This window comes from Podarcis filfolensis, assembly GCF_964270895.1.
Source record: "Podarcis filfolensis genome assembly, chromosome: 2".
In the NCBI taxonomy this organism is placed as follows: Eukaryota; Metazoa; Chordata; class Lepidosauria; order Squamata; family Lacertidae; genus Podarcis; species Podarcis filfolensis.
In genome coordinates this window covers 43,510,091-43,527,923 of record NC_139605.1, presented here as the reverse complement: position 1 = coordinate 43,527,923, position 17,833 = coordinate 43,510,091, and the positions used below count along the sequence as shown (strand labels likewise).

General features: G+C 40.7%; 1 protein-coding gene across 2 annotated transcripts in view; it reads left to right on the top strand.

Annotated features, from left to right (window-relative positions):
- CACNA2D3 (calcium voltage-gated channel auxiliary subunit alpha2delta 3) overlaps positions 1-17,833 on the top strand; it is a 488,574-nt gene that overhangs the window by 303,294 nt on the left and 167,447 nt on the right. For both annotated transcript variants that reach the window (XM_083602945.1, XM_083602944.1), the window contains exon 13: positions 11,104-11,237. In XM_083602945.1, the coding sequence (XP_083459071.1) occupies positions 11,104-11,237 (134 nt within the window). The remainder of the gene's footprint in view (positions 1-11,103; positions 11,238-17,833) is intronic.

Here is a 17,833-nt window from a genome sequence, read left to right as displayed (position 1 = left end):
GTGGCTTCCTTCCTCTCTTCTAATTTGGCATGTACTAGCCCAATCTCCAATAAATGAAAAAATAAAGAATTTTGTTGGTTGCCAAGAACAAATAGCATATATGGCTCTGCACCATATTTTTGTGGTCTTTGAAAGAACGCTCTTGTTATCCTAATGGTTTCTTTATCACTTCCTTTTTGACCTTATCCACGCTAAAAGCCCCCAGATAAGTCTCCCTGCCAGTTTAGTGTGTAAACACTTAATGCCTGTAGGAAGCACTTGGAAATATGTTAGAAGGTTGCTAAGCAAATGTTTCAGTATTTAATCTTGAGATTGAGTGAAGTAGTCCTTTTTTTTTTTTAAAAAAATATTTTTATTTTTCCATATAAACACAATACAACAAACATAAACATACAAAAACAAAAACAAAACAAAAAACATGTATCATTTCATATCCTAATTTCATATCCTATCTTCCCCGACTTCCTCATGCTTCCCCTTTCTGTATTCCAAATTCTTATCGATTGTTCAGCAAATCTTCCCTTATTTTAATTTAAATTTAGACTATTCTTCCTTATTTTCCTTGTCTTAACCATTGCTAATAGTAACCATTTACTTTCCAGTCCAACATCATTCTAACTTTCATTAACTTTATGATATTTCTTTAAATAGTCCTTGAATTTTTTCCATTCTTCTTGCGCTGCTTCTCTTCCCTGGTTTCGGATTCTGCTCGTCATTTCTGCCAAGCCCATATAGTCTATCACCTTCATCTGCCATTCTTCCAGTGTGGGTAGTTCTTGCGTCTTCCAGTACTTCGCAATGAGTATTCTAGCTGCTGTTGTAGCATACATAAAGAAAGTTATATCCGTCTTTAACACCCCTTGGCCGACAATACCCAAGAGAAAGGCCTCTGGTTTCTTGGGGAAAGTATATTTAAATACCTTTTTAAGTTCATTATAGATCATTTCCCAGAATGCCTTAATCTTCGGGCAGGTCCACCAAAGATGAAAAAATGTACCTTCAGTTTCTTTACATTTCCAACATTTGTTGTCAGGCACATGGTAAATCTTTGCAAGCTTGACTGGGGTTATGTACCACCTATATATCATTTTCATAATGTTTTCTCTTAAGGCATTACATGCCGTAAATTTTATCCCGGTGGTCCACAACTTTTCCCAATCAGCAAACAAAATATTATGACCAATGTCCTGAGCCCATTTAATCATGACCGATTTAACCGTTTCATCTTGTGTATTCCATTTCAGCAGCAAATTGTACATTTTGGACAAATTCTTAGTACTGGGTTCTAACAGTTCTGTCTCCAATTTTGATTTTTCCACCTGGAAGCCAATTTTACTGTCCAGTTTAAACGCTTCATTAATTTGATGGTAGTGGAACCAATCTCTCACCTTCCCTTTTAATTTCTCAAAACTCTGCAATCTCAATTTGTCCCCTTCCTTTTCCAAAATTTCCCAGTATCTTGGCCACTTGGGCTCCATATTTAACTTTTTAACTGCCTTAGCTTCCATTGGCGACAGCCACCTTGGAGTTTTATTTTCCAGCAAGTCTTTATATCTGTCCCAGACATTTAGTAGTGCTTTTCTGACAATATGATTTTTAAAACTTTTATGTGCTTTAACCTTGTCGTACCACAAATATGCATGCCACCCAAAAATGTTATTAAAACCTTCCAAATCCAAAATGTCTGTGTTTTCAAGAAGTAGCCATTCTTTCAGCCAGCAGAAAGCTGCCGCTTCATAGTAAAGTTTAAAGTCTGGCAGGGCAAACCCCCCTCTTTCCTTTGAATCCGTTAGTATCTTAAATTTAATTCTGGGCTTTTTGCCCTGCCAGACAAATTTAGATATGTCTTTTTGCCACCTCTTGAAACAATCCATTTTATCAATTATTTGCAATGCTTGGAACAAAAACAACATTCTTGGCAATACATTCATCTTTATAGCTGCAATACGGCCTAACAAGGAAAGCTTCAAGTTGGACCAAATCTCCAAATCTTTTTTCACTTCTCTCCAAGTTTTTTCATAATTATCTTTAAACAAATTCACATTTTTAGCTGTCATATTTATACCCAAATATTTCACTTTTTTAACCACAGTCAACCCTGTCTCATTCTGGAACCTTTCCTTTTCTATCTGTGTCAAATTTTTCTCCAAAACCTTTGTCTTAGACTTATTCAATTTGAATCCTGCCATTTGACCAAACTCTTGGATTATTTCCAAAACTCTTTTCGTGCTAGCTTCTGGCTCTTGCAATGTAAGTACTAAGTCATCTGCAAATGCTCTCAGTTTATATTGTTTGGCTCCGACCTGAATCCCTTTAACCAACTGGTCCCTCCTAATCATATTAAGCAAAACCTCCAGGACCGATATAAAAAGTAATGGGGAGATAGGGCACCCCTGACGTGTCCCTTTTTCAATCTTGAACTCTTCTGTAACCACATTATTTACAATTAGTTTGGCTTTCTGTTCAGAGTATATTGCACCTATACCATTTTCAAACCCTTGGCCTACCCCCATCCCCCGGAGGTTCTTCAACATAAAACTCCAAGAAATGTTGTCAAAGGCTTTCTCGGCATCCACAAATATCAAAACAGCTTTAGTGTTTATGTTCACTTCCAGCTTTTCCAAAATGTCAATTATATTCCTTACATTGTTCGACAAGTGCCTTTTTGGGAGAAAGCCCGCTTGGTCCCCGTGAATCTCCTCCATCAAAACTCTCTTCAGTCTTTTTGCCAAAATATCAGCAAAGATTTTGTAATCCACATTCAATAACGAGATGGGTCGGTAGTTTTTAAGTTGGGTCTTTTCAGTCTCTGTCTTTGGTATAAGTGTAATGTAAGCCTCTCTCCACGTATCGGGTGCCCTTTTCCCTTCCATAATCTCATTGCAGACTTCCTTCAAAGGTTGTATCAACCCTTCCTTCAAAACTTTGTAGTATTTGGAAGTCAGTCCATCCGGTCCAGGGGATTTGCCCAGCGTCATGCCTTGAATGGCATCTTCTATTTCTTGTGCTGATATCTCCTGGTTCAATATTATCTTACTTTCATGCGAAACCTTTTTCAGCCCATTTTCCTCGAGGAACTGTTGTATGTCCATTTCTTTTTGCGGCCCTTGTGTGTAAAGTTGTCTAAAGTAGTTCTGAAAACAATTCCTAATTTCCGCTGGGTTGCTTATGTTTTTTCCTTCCACTTCTATATTTGTTACCGTGTTGAGTTTTTGTCTCTTCTTTATTTGCCAAGCCAGTAACTTGCCACATTTATCAGCAGATTCAAAAGTCTTTTGTCTCATTTGTTTAATTCTCCACTCTAATTCTTGATTCATCAGTTCCATATATTGTGTTTGATGAAATTTGATTTCTCTTAGAATCTCTTGGGATTTTGGCTTCGATCTTAATTGTTTTTCCCTTTCTTTTATCTTTTCCAAAATTCTCTCCTTTTTCTCATTTTGCTTTCTCTTCTTTAAAGTATTTTGCTGAATCAAAAACCCTCTCATCACGGCTTTGCTTGCGTCCCATACTATTCTTTTTTCTACTTCAGACCTTAAGTTGATTTCAAAATAGTCTTTCAAGGTTTTTTGGGCCTTCTTACAGATCTCCTCGTCTCTAAATAAGGTGTCATTCATTCTCCATCTGAAGGAACCAGTTGTTGTTTGCCTCATCACCATCTTTACAGCATTATGGTCGGAGAAAGTTTTTGGGCAGATTTCTACTTTTTTTATATTCGGAGCCATACTGCTAGTCACCCAGATTTGGTCAATCCTTGTCCATGTCATTTTGGCTTCAGAAAAGAAGGTTCCCTCTCTTTCTAATGGGTGTTTTGTTCTCCAAATATCAATCAAGTCCATATTGTCAGTCATTTCAAAAAAAGTCTTTGGTAGTCTTCCATCTTTTGTTATTACCTGTCTTTGTGCCTTGTCCATATTTGTTGAAACCACTCCATTCATATCTCCCATCAAAATTAAGTTGTAATCCATATGGTCCATCAAAATTTCATGCAACTTCTTAAAAAATTCAGCTTTCCCTTCGTTTGGTGCATAGATTCCCACTATCAAATACTTCTCTCCTTGAGATTGAATTTCAATTGCCAAATATCTTCCTTGATCATCTTTAAAAATTTGTTTCGGTTGCAATTTTTCTTTTGCATAGATCACCACTCCTCTCTTTTTTACTCTGTCTGAAGATATAAATTCCTGTCCCAGTCTTTTATTTATTAATAATTTTCTGTGTGCTCTTGTCACGTGGGTCTCTTGTAGGCAAATCAAGTCCAATTGGTCTTTCTTTAAGGCATGAAATATATTTTTTCTTTTCCTGGGAATATTTAAGCCATTACAATTCCAGGTTAGAAGTTGCAGAGCCATGATGGGATTATTTACTCCTTCCTCCTACAGCTCCCTGTTTTTGTTCCTCGTCTGTCGGTGGTACCGTGTTCGTGTCCAGTGATGGATGCCCTTGTCCTGGAAATGTCTCTTTCTGTAGGTCTTCTTCGTGTTCTCCCAAGAACTTGTCTTTATCACTTACAGTCTTTATTCTTCTCTTCTTTCCCTTATATTTAAAAGACAAGCCTTGGGGAAATTCCCACCTGAATGGTATGTAGTTCTTCTTCAGCAGTGTCACCAGGTCTTTATAATGTCCTCTTGCGTCCAAGATACTCTTAGGGATGTCTTTAAAGATCTCAATAAAAAAGTCTTCAATTCGAAGGGCTGTTTGGTAGTGCAGGTTCAATATTTTATCTCGCTCCTCCTTTGATCTTAAGGTAATAAGACAATCTCTGGGTCGATTTCTCTTCTGTCTTATTCCCAATCTAAATGCACTTTCTATCTTAAAATCTTCTTTCTTCAGCTCCTGCTTCCAAAAGTCAGAAAATTCTTTTGTCAAATCATCCACCAAGTTCTCTCCTTCCTTTTCCGGCACAAGTCTGATCCTCAGGTTCCTCTCCTTGCGTTGCATATCCTGCATAGAGAGTGCCAGTTCATATTCATCCAATTTCTTGTAAACTGGTGGAAATTTTTCCTCCGCAGCAGTTGCAATTTCCTTAGCTTCCTCGGCTATCTTTCGTGTTGTAGATGAATCTTCCAATAATTTCCCAATTGCTTCTGCATTTGAGTTCACTTTATTCCCTAGGTCAGTTATACTTTTAGTATTTAGGTCAATTTTCCCAGAGATTTCTTCAATTTTTTTATTTGTTTCAGCAACTTGTACTTTAGTTTCAGCAACTTGCAATTTAGTCTCCGCACCTTGCTTTTTTAGTTCCTCCAAAGAGTCATTTATCTTCTCCAATACCTTGGCAAATGATTCTTCTGTAGACATTGCTTTCGCTTTTGGCTTTGCAGCCACTATAGTTCCAGAGGCTCCTGTTACAGAAGCCCTTCTTTGCATGTAAGTGTCAATTTTGTATTGTCTGCCAGATCTCAAGGTTGTTTCTTGTAACTCCCCTTTCTCTTTACCATCTGCCATAACAAAGTCTTTTAGTCAAGGTCATTCCCAGACTTTGAAACTCACAAACAAAGTTCTCAAATTTTAAACTCCACTTGTTGCTGAAACAATTTGTAGGTCCTCTAGGGGGCGTAGAGTCAGTTCTATACTTCTCAAAGTAATCCCACACTCTTCAAAAAAGAAGGAATAAAAGTTTCCTAGTCCCTTTCAATTTTTCTTTCCTTTTTCAAGGGGATCCCAGTCAATAGTGTCCTGTAAGTAACTTTGTAATGCCACAGAAACAGTGTTTCAAATTGGAAGTAACCAAAGTCAATTTGAGATATTTTTTAGCTTCTTATGGCAACAGTCCTTAGCCGGTTCCTTTTCTCCGGCAGTCCGATCCCAGGTTAAAGAGCAGCGATACTTAATCCAATTCTTTTAAATTGGCAGGGAAACACTTTTAAAATCTTCTTCCCCCTCCTCCTGCCTTCGGGGGGGGGGAGTTCTTTGCTTTGGTGGTGGATTTCTTAAATCCCGCAAATTTCCTCTCAAGCAGTTACAGCTAGAGTGCCTTTCGCTTTGATCTTGCTACAGAACGGAAAGCAGACTTCCTTTTTAGTGCTTGTCCGTCTCGGTGCCCAATTTCTTTACTTTTAGTGTCCAGTTATATTTTAGCGGTCAATCCTACTCACGGATAGTTGTTCTTTTAATCCAATTTCCCGGGAAGAAGTCAGCGCTCTCCGCTAATGGCGACGCGGCTTCGCTTCGCAGGCTGGGTGAAGACGACTCTCAGCACCGCTCCAAGACCCCTCCGCTCCTCCGGAGCCTTTAAAAAGGCTATTTCGCAGCGTCGGGGGGGCGCAAAGGTGCCCGCCGAGTCTCCAGTTCACAGGCAACGCGCCTGTGATTTTTAAGGGTCCCCGCTTCGCCGTAGCTGACAGGACCCGAACCCACGAAGCAGATCTCTCCCGGAGCTCCGGTTGAGATCCGCCATTAAGCGCCGGCGCTGACCGGAAGTTGAGTGAAGTAGTCCTGTCTAAGATTTCCAATACAATGTCTTATGAGACAATGCCCTAGAGCAGGGGCAGCCAAAGTGGTTTCCTGAAGATGTTGTTGGCCATGCTGAGAGGAGCTGGATGCCAACAACTTATGGGGCACATCACATAAACTACCCATGCCTTAGAATATCCTGGGATGCATATTAGGCATTTGATATATTAGCAGAAGGGTGTACACGGTGTTGCTTTTTGACTTCTTCCAATCTCACACCACTCTGGTAACAACTAGATAGAGGAGCCATGTGAGTGGAACTAAAGCAGAAACAAACCACTGTTCATTTAGATTGTCTACATTTCCTTTGCTTCACTGGTTAAACCAATAAGGTTTAGGGCAATTTGACAGCGGATACCACACTGATTCTAATGATGCAACACATTTGGTCTCAACAAAACTAGTGTTTGATTTCTGCTTTACTGTTAGATTAGATTTCGCCAGATTCTCTTGATGCCTTTAATTGTTTTATCGATTTTGATTGTTACGTTGTCATTGTCTTTTGTAGTTATTTTATGGTAGAGAGCCATCTTGGGGTCAAAAGGCAAGGTAGAAATCTTTCAACAAAATCTTCCAATAATCCTCTTTCTGTACCTGCATAAATTTATTCCAAAGCTAAAAAGAAAAAAGGAATTAGTGTAAGTCAGCAGAACCTTTTATTGTCTGTTTCATTAACATCTCCATAAACCTTTGCTTAGAGTGTCAAGAGCAACATGAATTTATCTGCTACTCCATGTCATGTTAATTGAACCCTACCCCTATAGATGCTGCAGCACAAGTTTCTTTCACTTATGGAATAGTAGGAGGGTATCCTTATTAGCTGAAGCACTGCTGGGTTCTTTTTTTGTGGGGTGGGAGAATGAAAGATAATATCAGCAAGAGAGGACTGAGACCTGGCAGTGCCTCTCTGCGGAGTCTCAGAAGGACTGCACTGCAGTCTAATTCTTGCATGGATGGGTAAGCCAAACCGTGTAGCTGTCATAGAGGTCATTGCCCCTAGAATCAATTTTCCTCGTGGTGATTTTCTCCTTGGAAGCACACAGCAGAGATGGAGGGTGTTTGAAAGATTTCCAGCCGACTTGATTGTGGATAGTGAAATCCTTTCTCTGGAACTGGATCACGGTGGAATTTCACACACTGAAGGAGACCACCACCAACTCCCGCTCCTACCGCAGCATGTTTCTCCCTTACATAAGTAGGCCATACCTTGAGGGAGCATGGGCTTAATGAGGCAGAGCGGCAGCCCATTTTAAATACATTAAAACAGTCAAGACCCCAAAACCGCGACAGAATAGTGTATGAAAGTTTTCAACTATCTTCCTAGCAGTTTGTAGGAGAAGGGGCAAATTGTTACCAAGGTCTTCAGATGCACAAGTAACATTTTCCAAAGGTTTGGCTTGCCAAATTTTAAGGGATTCGGCCATGCCTCTCCCTCAACAGTCAATTACAACTGAAAGCTTGCCAGCTGTGAAAACAAAGGCGTACTTCAATGTTTTAGTTAGCCACAAACAAAAGAGCCAGTATTAGGCGAGTCTTTAAGAAAATAGTCTACCTCACTATAGTAATTTGACAGTCCCTTCCCTTTAATGTTAGTTTATTTAAATATTAATTGTACACCATGTGCCTCACACTTTACATAACACTGATGAAAGAGGTTGAGAAAATTCATCAATACATCAGTCTGTGTGGGGACAAAATGGTGACAAGAGGCAGTTGAACCTGTGGAGTTATTATATCACTAAGAAATAACTAAAAGATTGGCTATTTAGACCCACTGCTGTAGTATCCTAAATTGTGATGTTCTGCAGAGAATGGCTCACACATTTCAATGAAGGATGAAATGGCATTCTACCTGCATAAGTGTAACAAAGCAGGCACTGACTTTTTTCTAGGGAAAAGCTGTTATGGGAGCACTTAGTTATTGTTCTCACTGCTTTTCTGTTCCAAACTGTCACTTGCCAGTTTACTGTCCATCTTACTTATTTATTTACTGTATTTATTGGCAGCTTTAGATGTCCAGGCAACCTAAAACATAATACAAAAGTTAAAATTAATTAATGGTAGAAAAAACAAGTAACAAGAAAAAGTAATACAGCATAAAAAATCAGATGGGCTTTGTCTAGCATGGAAAAGGTGCCATGTGAGCTCTAGGGAGCTCATTCAACAGCTGGCATGTCACCACTGAAAAGACCCTTTCACTTGTAGCAATCTGCTAAACCCACCAGGTGGGAAACTCTGATAAGGACCTCAGAGGTCCAGATAGATACAGATGTGAAGAAATGATCCTTACACTTCAAGCTGGGTTTGGAAATGGACTGCATGCCAGTGAAGATGATGAAGTGTTTTACACATATTTTCCCCCTCCCCAGTTATCAATCTCACAGTTGTATTTTGAACTGATAAAGGTTTCTGGACCTCTATCAGTTTCCCCACTTACAGCACAGTACAATAAACCAAGTAGGGGATTAGTAGTACATAGGTGACTGAAACTAGGCTATTCCTTCCCAGGTAAGGCTGTACCAGGCATACCAGCTCAAGCGGACCCAATGGCAATCCAGGCAGTTTGTCTCCCCAATGACAAAGATGGATCAATGTGCACCCCCAGGCTATCAACCTGACTATGTAGTCCAGGGCTGGAGAAAACTCCTAGGGCTCACATGCCTATGGGGGGCAGCAGGGCTAGAGGCAAAAGTGGGCATAATAACAGGTGTCTATTTGACCTTTGAGCACCTAGACTAGTTTCTACTTACACTCTCACACACCCCTCTCTATCTTCCATCCAGGCAAGCAAAAGTCATTATCAGAGTTCAAGGATACATTCCAGCCAGGCAAAAACACTCAAGGAGGGTGTGAAGCAAGGCTGGTGAGTGGTGTGGCCTGGGGAGAGGGGAATGTGGCTGGGGAGGGGCTGTGACCTGGGGAAGAGGCCCATGGGGCAGAAAGAGAGGCCCAGAGGGCTGTGTTTAGCCTCTGGGCCTGAAGTTCTCTTTAGCAGGAGTGCAACCCGCTCTGGAACAGGTTGAACACCACTTACCTGGCAGGTGAACCACCCACTTGCATTGCCTCTGCCTTGTATGGATTGAGCTTCAGTTTGGTGGCTCTCCTCCCGACCTTTGCTGCATCCTGGCACTGACTTTGCACTCCCACTGCTCCACCTGTGGCTGGTGGAAATAAGTAGTGGAGTTGGGTGCCATCCACAGATTTCCCTGCTTTGGCGCTTGTAAAGTGAAAGGGTGTATGTAAATGGTTTAATAAACAAAACAAATAAATTCTGCTCAAACCAGTGGATGACCTCATTCAGCATTTCAAGTACCCTTGCCTCTGTGTTAGTTCTCTACTCCAGATCCTGCTCCTGAAGCTACTTCACCTAAGAAAAACAACCATTGGGCTTTTTTTTTTTTACACGTCTGTGCCTTGCTTGCAATATGTGTGGTTAGCCCTCAAGCTTCCTTGCTGTAATAATGTCTGCAAGTACTGTGCTGTGTCTCTTTTCACAGCTGTCCTTTTCTATGCAGAGACTAATGTGATGCTCAAAACTGACAAAATCTCAGAACGTGAAATTTACACACACACACACACACACACACACACACACACACACAGTGCCAGATATCAACAAATGCACATAAACCCAAAAAAGTCTTTAAAATATCAGCATGAGCACTCCTAACAGAGGACTGGGCCACTCAGAGCAGTGGAGCTACCCAACACTTTCGAACCCTTGCCAACTTCTGGCTGGCACAGCAGAGGGGCTAAGATCAGGATCTTCTTCAGCAAATAGACTTATTAGCTCTGCCCTGACCCTGGAAAACCCCATTTGGGAACTTACTCTGGCTACCACTGCTGCGCTGGCTTCACAATAGCTCACATCTGCAGTGGACACAGCAGGGATTTTCATCATGATCGAGTCCCTCTGCCAGAGAAGGGATACAGGTTCCAACTCCCATTATAGATTGGGATTTAGGATTACTCCTAACATACAATAAACTTTGAGTTAGGATCACTCCCTAAGCCTAGTGATGCAGTCCACATAGTACTCTCAGTACATAAGAGTTATTTAGTTGGCTCAGCGGATAACTATGGACTGCACTGTATGTAGCATCTGGCCACTGCAATGGGCAGAAGAAGAAATTATGGTGCTTGGAATTCTGTATTCTGCTGAAGAGCAAGAATTGGATACAACCAGACATTTTTTACAATACCAGCCTTACGTTTGTGATGCTGGGTACTTAGAATGGGGTGGGGGTAGGGGGAGGCTCTAAAAAGTTAATAGATCCCTAGTATTTTTAAAAAGCATTTACCTTTAAGAACAAACTTCTTCCACTTTTACTTTATCCTGAAGCTGAAAAATTGACTTGGAACCAAACAAATTAGGACAGGCTGTGCAATGGTGTATAACACTCTGAGGAATGGAACCTTTCAGGACTGACATATCATTTCACAGACTTGTGCTTTCACAAATTAATGCGTGACAAGGCTTCTTCAGAATTTTTTTTCTTCAAGTCCACCCTCCCCCCTCCTTTCCCCTATTTCTTTCTGCGCAAACAGAAGACAAGATGAGTGTAATTATTATGCATATTCTACGCTCCCCTCTGTCTGCATGGCCTCATGTTTCTCTCTCTGTGTGTGTTTTTTGAACTTCCGCAGGGTTTTTCACTCAGATATCTACTCTAGCCGATGTTCAGGAAAACGTTATGGAATATCTCCATGTGCTTAGTCGACCCAAAGTGATCGATCAAGAGCACGACGTGGTATGGACTGAAGCCTATGTTGACAGCACTGTAAGTCTTCAAGAGGCAACGTTTAATACATCCTGTTTATTTGCAGAACACCCAAAGGAATTTGGTATTGTTCTCATATTGCATTTGACACTACATAGAATGTCCTGAGCTTTTGCTTCCTTGACACTGGATTGTGCATGAGCTGCTAAGATGGAGTTCAATTTACATTACATTACATTGAATTGACTAATTTCACCTGCAGCAGTTACTGGGAAGTCTTTCATTTGTAGAGAATGTAAGGCTTCGTGTATTAAAGCCCAGTAAACAAAGCTGCCATTTTGCTTGCCAAGCATATAAAGTACAAATGTATGGCATAAGTATAAATCAGCTAATGCATATAAAACTCATACAACTGCAGTCAATACTAGGGATTTTTAAATTTAAATTTAATTTATTAAATTTGTATGTGCAACAACCACAAGACTTGCTTTATATCTGTATTTGTAGCATTTGGAAGCAGCCCAATCTGCTTTGGACCTGCTCTAGTCATTCTATTGATTAGTTTTTTGGGTCTGAATCTGATCTGTTACATCCAAAATTCAGGAGTTCAAAATAGCTATAACATTTTTTTCTTTTCACATAAGTAGATAGAATTTGCAGGCAAATGAGCCCTCCCATGTCAAATTTCATGCAGACCCATCCAGGGGGTTTTGTGCAAGGAACCTTTAAAAATTATTTTTTTAAACAAAGAAAAGACCTGTAATGTTTTGATTTCCTGATAGATTTGAATGCAAATTGCATGCTTGGTCATGCTTTTGGAGGGGATGAAGCCTACCAATTTTCAAAAATCTAGCGGTTCTGCAAAGGAAGACTTTAGCGTGATAGAAAATAGAAATCATGTTCCCTCCCCAATTTTATTTGCAGACAATCAGATTGAAAACTGGACACAAGGGAAGTACCCCTAGATAAAGCTCAAACAAATAGGTTGCACATTTAAGGTTTTTTGGGGGGAATGAGACCACAGAGCAACTTGGAAGTTATGGGTCCCTTGATCCACCTTGAGATACATTGTTAATGATGCAATCTGGCCTGAGGAATGTGAGATCAGGACCCGAATCACTCCAATTCCTCTTGTTATTTGGGGTGCAAACGTTGCTGACACATACCCCTAGTCAATACCAGTAGGTCAAGTCACAAGGTTATAGTTCCAATGCTATAAAGCAGAGGTAGGTAACTTGTTAATTACTAACAAGGATACCAGGTATGTGAATGGCTCCTAATCTACATATTTTACCCTACACGCAATAAACTAATTCTGCATACCATTTTCATGAATGTGGCAGATGTTAAGCTGAATCTGGTGGATATGTGATAGATCTAATCCAAAATTGTGCACTCCTAATTTGAAGTTGGGGTGGGTGGAATGGAGAGGGGGCATCTCCAGTTAAATCCCAACCAAAAAAAGGAGGAAACAACTTCAAGGTGAGTTTGGAAATCATATTCTGAAGATATGTGTACATAGAAGCTGGTATGCTCAGGATTCCAACAGGAAACCTTGAAGAAATGCCTTGGGAGTTTTTAGTATGTGAACAATATGTTTAAGAATGTACTATTACATTTTTAAAAGGGAGATGCCTTTCATGTTGAAGTTGAGTAAATACCCTTTCTCCTTTTAGTGTATGCCTATAAGCATGATTGGTAGAAAATATTAGAACCGGTATTGTTTTCCAATGACAATATAACCTTTTATTTTGTGTTTGTTTCGTTTTCACGTGTTTTTTATGGTAAGTAGTAGATCATTTTGATTGTTTGTAGAACTTACTTACAATTATATTAGAAACAATACATTTCTAAACAGGGATAACATATGGTGGGATCTCTTTATACAAACATAGCTATCGCACACACTTGTAGCTTAGTGTGAGTAGAATCTAACATTTGTTCTAATTGCCTGTACATATTTTCTATAGTTCTTTTCTGTTTTTTAACCTCCACCAGAACTAGACAAATCTCAGAAATCTCACCAGGTGAGCTCAATCTCACTTTTTGAAAATGTTAAACATATAAATAAATTTGAGATTCATTAGCTTTGTGCAAATTTATATGAGAACTAACATTACCTCTATCTGGAAACATTGTTAGCATCCACATTCATTGCTGTGCTAAAAGAACTGTACAACTTTAAACTGTGTTATTCTGTGACAATGGATAGATTTTAATATGCTTTTTGGTTTGAATCAGGGTTAAATGGTGGATTTCCAATCTTGATCTCATCTTCTCTAGTCCTCTTTTTCGTAGGCTCTGGTTTTTGTGTTGTCTTTTTGGATATTAAAGGGATAATAATTGATAGCTCTGGTTCCCTATTGCTAATTGCAGTTTCCTGGCAGAAATCTTTAGTTGATATTTGTTCAGACATTATAACAGGATAATTAGGCCCATTATGTAAAGTCTATTATTGAGTCTCACGTGATCAGCTGTCTGGCATATGGTGAGGACCTGATAAGAAGGAATCTTTTCCCACAGGCCCATTTTCTTCCCTCTGTCTTAATAAGGGAGTTTTAAAGTGGGTGATGCAGAAAGGAGAATCTTACAGTTCCTCAAGAGTAGGGAGAAGCATTAATAAATTCCACCTACTTGCATTGTGCAGGAGTACAATTGTATTTTGGTTTTTGTATGCATAGACTACCTGGCACCTCCAGCTAAACGCGACAGGCAGCAGGTAACGTGAAAGATCTCTACCTGAAACTCCGGCAGGCTGCTGCCCATTGAAGCAGATGAGACTGGGCTAGGTGGACAAATAGTTCAACTACTATAAAAGCAGCTTCTTCTTAGTGTTGCCAGTCAAGTTTTTCTTTACCTTGGCTTGGAGACAAATTTCAGAATTTCTTAATGAGTCACCTGAAAGCATAAGTCCACTACCTTCCACTTTCTCTGCTGCGGATCATAATCCAAGCAAAGGAAGAATCCCCGTTTTACTTCCGTTCTATCCTCAAAAGACTTCCTGAAAGCCCTTCCTCCTTCTCACAGGATAACCTCTCCACACCTAGAACATCTAAAACATTAAAACTATTCAGGTATTCTCACAGTTAATAATGGTTAATGGTTGCTGGAAACAGTATCTTTCAGCCAACAAATCCCTGGGTGAAAAGGGATCTTTTCATATTCCTCCTGAATGTTAATAATGAGGGAGACAAGCACATCACTCCAGGAAGAGCATTCCACAAACAGGGAGCCATCACCAAGAAGGCCCTGTCAAGGCAGCCCCCTGTGGTGACACCACGTGTGAGAGGGAGGGAGAGAGGGAGGGGAAATACTGCCCTCCACACTTTTCACTTTCTGCCACTGCCCTTCCCAGCTTGGCAGCAAGCAAAGAGAAGTGGGGAGGGTGTTGTGGGTTGGTGGGGAACTCTAAGCTGGTTATCATTTTGGCTTCTATATAGATTCAACTGATATTTACTGGCTGCATTCCCTGGGTATAAAGAGAATTTTTGATGATAGAAGCATTACCTTCTGTGAGTCCAACATATCAATCAACTATATCAACTATACTATTAGGGGCTGTTTGTGCAACTTATGCAAACTGGTCTTACACAATATAGGACAGTAGCTTTGTGATATATACAGTCTTGTCTTTGTGCAAGTCTCCCTCTTTTGTAATGTTAGTCACATCTGAGCATCTCCAATTGCAATACCATTTTTCATACTCTCTTGAGCTACCTTTAAACCTGATTTCTTCAAGTAACATTGGAATTATGATGACCTCGCTTATCATCTGTCTTTCACAGCAACATTTGGTGTGGTCATCAATAAGTGCTTGCCTTCATGTGGGCAGGAAAAGAGCTGATAATGTTATTTTGATTGCACCTCTCACTTGAGTTAAGGCCCTGAGAGTGTTATTTTGTGTCTGGGAGCCAAATGGTTAGTTGTGTGAAATTGCTGTGCGCATCAGCTGTCCTGGATTCTTCTATCTTATCATATGGATGCAGTATCTGTCAGTTGAAGGCTAACTGGAGCTTTATAACCGAAGCACTTAGTAACTGCCCACAAAACTGCTGATAGGGCTGTACCTCAGTGGTAGAGGCTCAGCTGTATGCTGTATGCTGTATGCTGTATGCTATATGCTGAAAGCCCTAGCCAGGTTTAGTCCTTGCAGGTAGGACTGCAAATTCTCCCAGTCATTGTAGACAATGCTGAGGTTGGTGGACTGCTGATCGGACTTGTTAAAAGACAGCTTCCTATGTTAGAATCAGTTTTTGCCATGCTTGCTTTCCCGTTTGTTAGTGTAATTCTCTATGCATGTATGTGTATGTATTTAATATACAGCCCTTCATCCGAAGATCTCAGGGCGGTTCACAAAATAAAAATGCAGGATAAAAGCACAAAATAAATAGTTAAAAATAAAATAACGATGCCCCCTCCCACAAACACATTTAAAAGCCCATAGAATATTAAGGCCTGGTTGAAGTGGAATGTTTTTGCCTGGTGTATAATGAAGGCACTGGAAGAACCTCCCTGGGGAGAGCATTCTACAGACGGGGAGCCGCTACAGAAAAGGCCTGTTCTGGTGTTGCCACCCTCCAGACTTCTCACGGAGGAGGCACACAAAGAAGGGCCTCAGATGATGAACGCAGAGTCCAGATTGGTTTATATAGAGAGAGGTGGTCCTTGAGGCATTGTGGTCCTGAGCTGTTCAAGGCTTTCTAGGTCAAAACCAGCTCTTTGAATTGGGCCTAGAAGCTAATTGGCAGCCAGTGCAGTCAGGCCAGGGTTGGTGTAATATGCTCAAACCATCTTGCCCCGGTGAGCAACCTGGGCACCAAATTCTGCACCAGCTGAAGTTTCCAAACCATCTTCAGAGGCAGCCCTATGTTGGTTTGATAAACATTGCAATGCAGTGCAATTAAACTGCTTTCTTTGGCAAAATCCATTTATAGGGAGGAATTCAATGTCACTCTCTTCCAATCATTCTGTCAGCACAAGCATTTCTGCTTGCCAGATGGCATGGTCCTCCTTTTCTCCCCTTCACACTATTCTGGGGGTTCTCCCAAACCTCAAGGCATATTTGGGGGTGGGACACAGAAGGAGGAGGAAGGGAAGTTCCATTGCTAGAGGGAGCCCTTGAGCTGGCTTCTGTGTGGGCACCTGGCTGGTTGAATCCAGGCTACACTTTATTTCCTGCCTATTTGTATTTGTATATATTTTTTTAAAAATTCTACAAATTCAAGATCACTGGATTGTGACCAAGACTCCAAATTGCTCTACCTTGACATCAACATATTATCACTGTAATACAGCTTCAATGTGTTTTCAAGTGGATTATTGCGGAATTAGCTATATTTCCATTATTTATAAAAGCTGTTTTTCAAGCCTGAAGGCTAAGATTAATTTCAGTGAAGGGAAGACTCAGGAAACCTAAAGTTGCAATTTCCAGCTGGGGTGGGGGGGATGACATGGAGTCGGAGTGAACAAGGAGGTTCCCTAGTTTGCAGATGGCACAAATTGTTCTGGATAATAAAATCCCAATCAGATTCTGAACCGCTCTGTAAGGTTCCCTTTAAACTGGGTGACTGGGCAACAGAATGGCTGATAAGATCCAGTGTAAGTAATTGCAAAGTGCCACACACATAAAATCCCAAGTACACATAAACATTGATGAGGTTTAAATTGACTGTACTCTGGAAAGAGATATTGGGGTCTCTGTGGAACACACCAAAAAGTAGGCAATGGGGGGGGGGAATAAAAAGAAGAAAGGTTCAGCACTGGGAATGATTAGCATTCGGGATTTTTATGGTAAGAACACAATCCATTCACCCATAGGTGGAGAACTCAGTACAAACCCGTCTTGCATTTTCACTCCTCAACATGCGTGGGCTGTGTTGAGGGAATGGGCAGCTTCTATGTCTTTTCATTATCCCCATCAAACCACCCTTCTTCCCCTTTTGCTCTAGCTCTCCCTTTACAAATGTGGTTGAAAGTTCTCCTTGCACAATTGTTCACTCAGCTTTAGGGGAAATCATTCACCACTACAATAGAGGAGCCCAGAGGTAGCCAAGGAATATCATATACAGTGGCACCTCGGGTTAAGTACTTAATTTGTTCCAGAGGTCCGTTCTTAACCTGAAACTGTTCTTAACCTGAAGCACCACTTTAGCTAATGGGACCTCCAGCTGCCACTGCGCCGCCGGAGCATGATTTCTGAAGCAAAGTTCTTAACCTGAAGCACTGTTTCTGGGTTAGTGGAGTCTGTAACCTAAAGCGTATGTAACCCGAGGTACCACTGTACAACTCTTGCCATTTTTGTTCTCTTTGGAAACATCCATGCTATACATTCAAAGCACATGGCTTCCACAACAGAATCCTAGGAACTTTAGCTTATCCCTCACTATCCTTAAGAAACTACAATTCATATAATGCTTTTTTTGGGGGGGGGGAGCTCTGGGCTTTAAATGTCTGTTAGCTCTTCTTTAAATGTAAGGTACACCTGTGTCCTATGTCTCCTTGTCGGGTTCAATGAATGCACACTTGGCAAATGTAGGTAGCACTTGGAAATATGTTAGAGGGTAGCCCAGTGTGGGGTTTTCAGCACACTATATTCTGGGATCATGACTTGCAGTAGAGGTACCGAATGCTCCAGATGTTGTTGAAATATAGCTTCC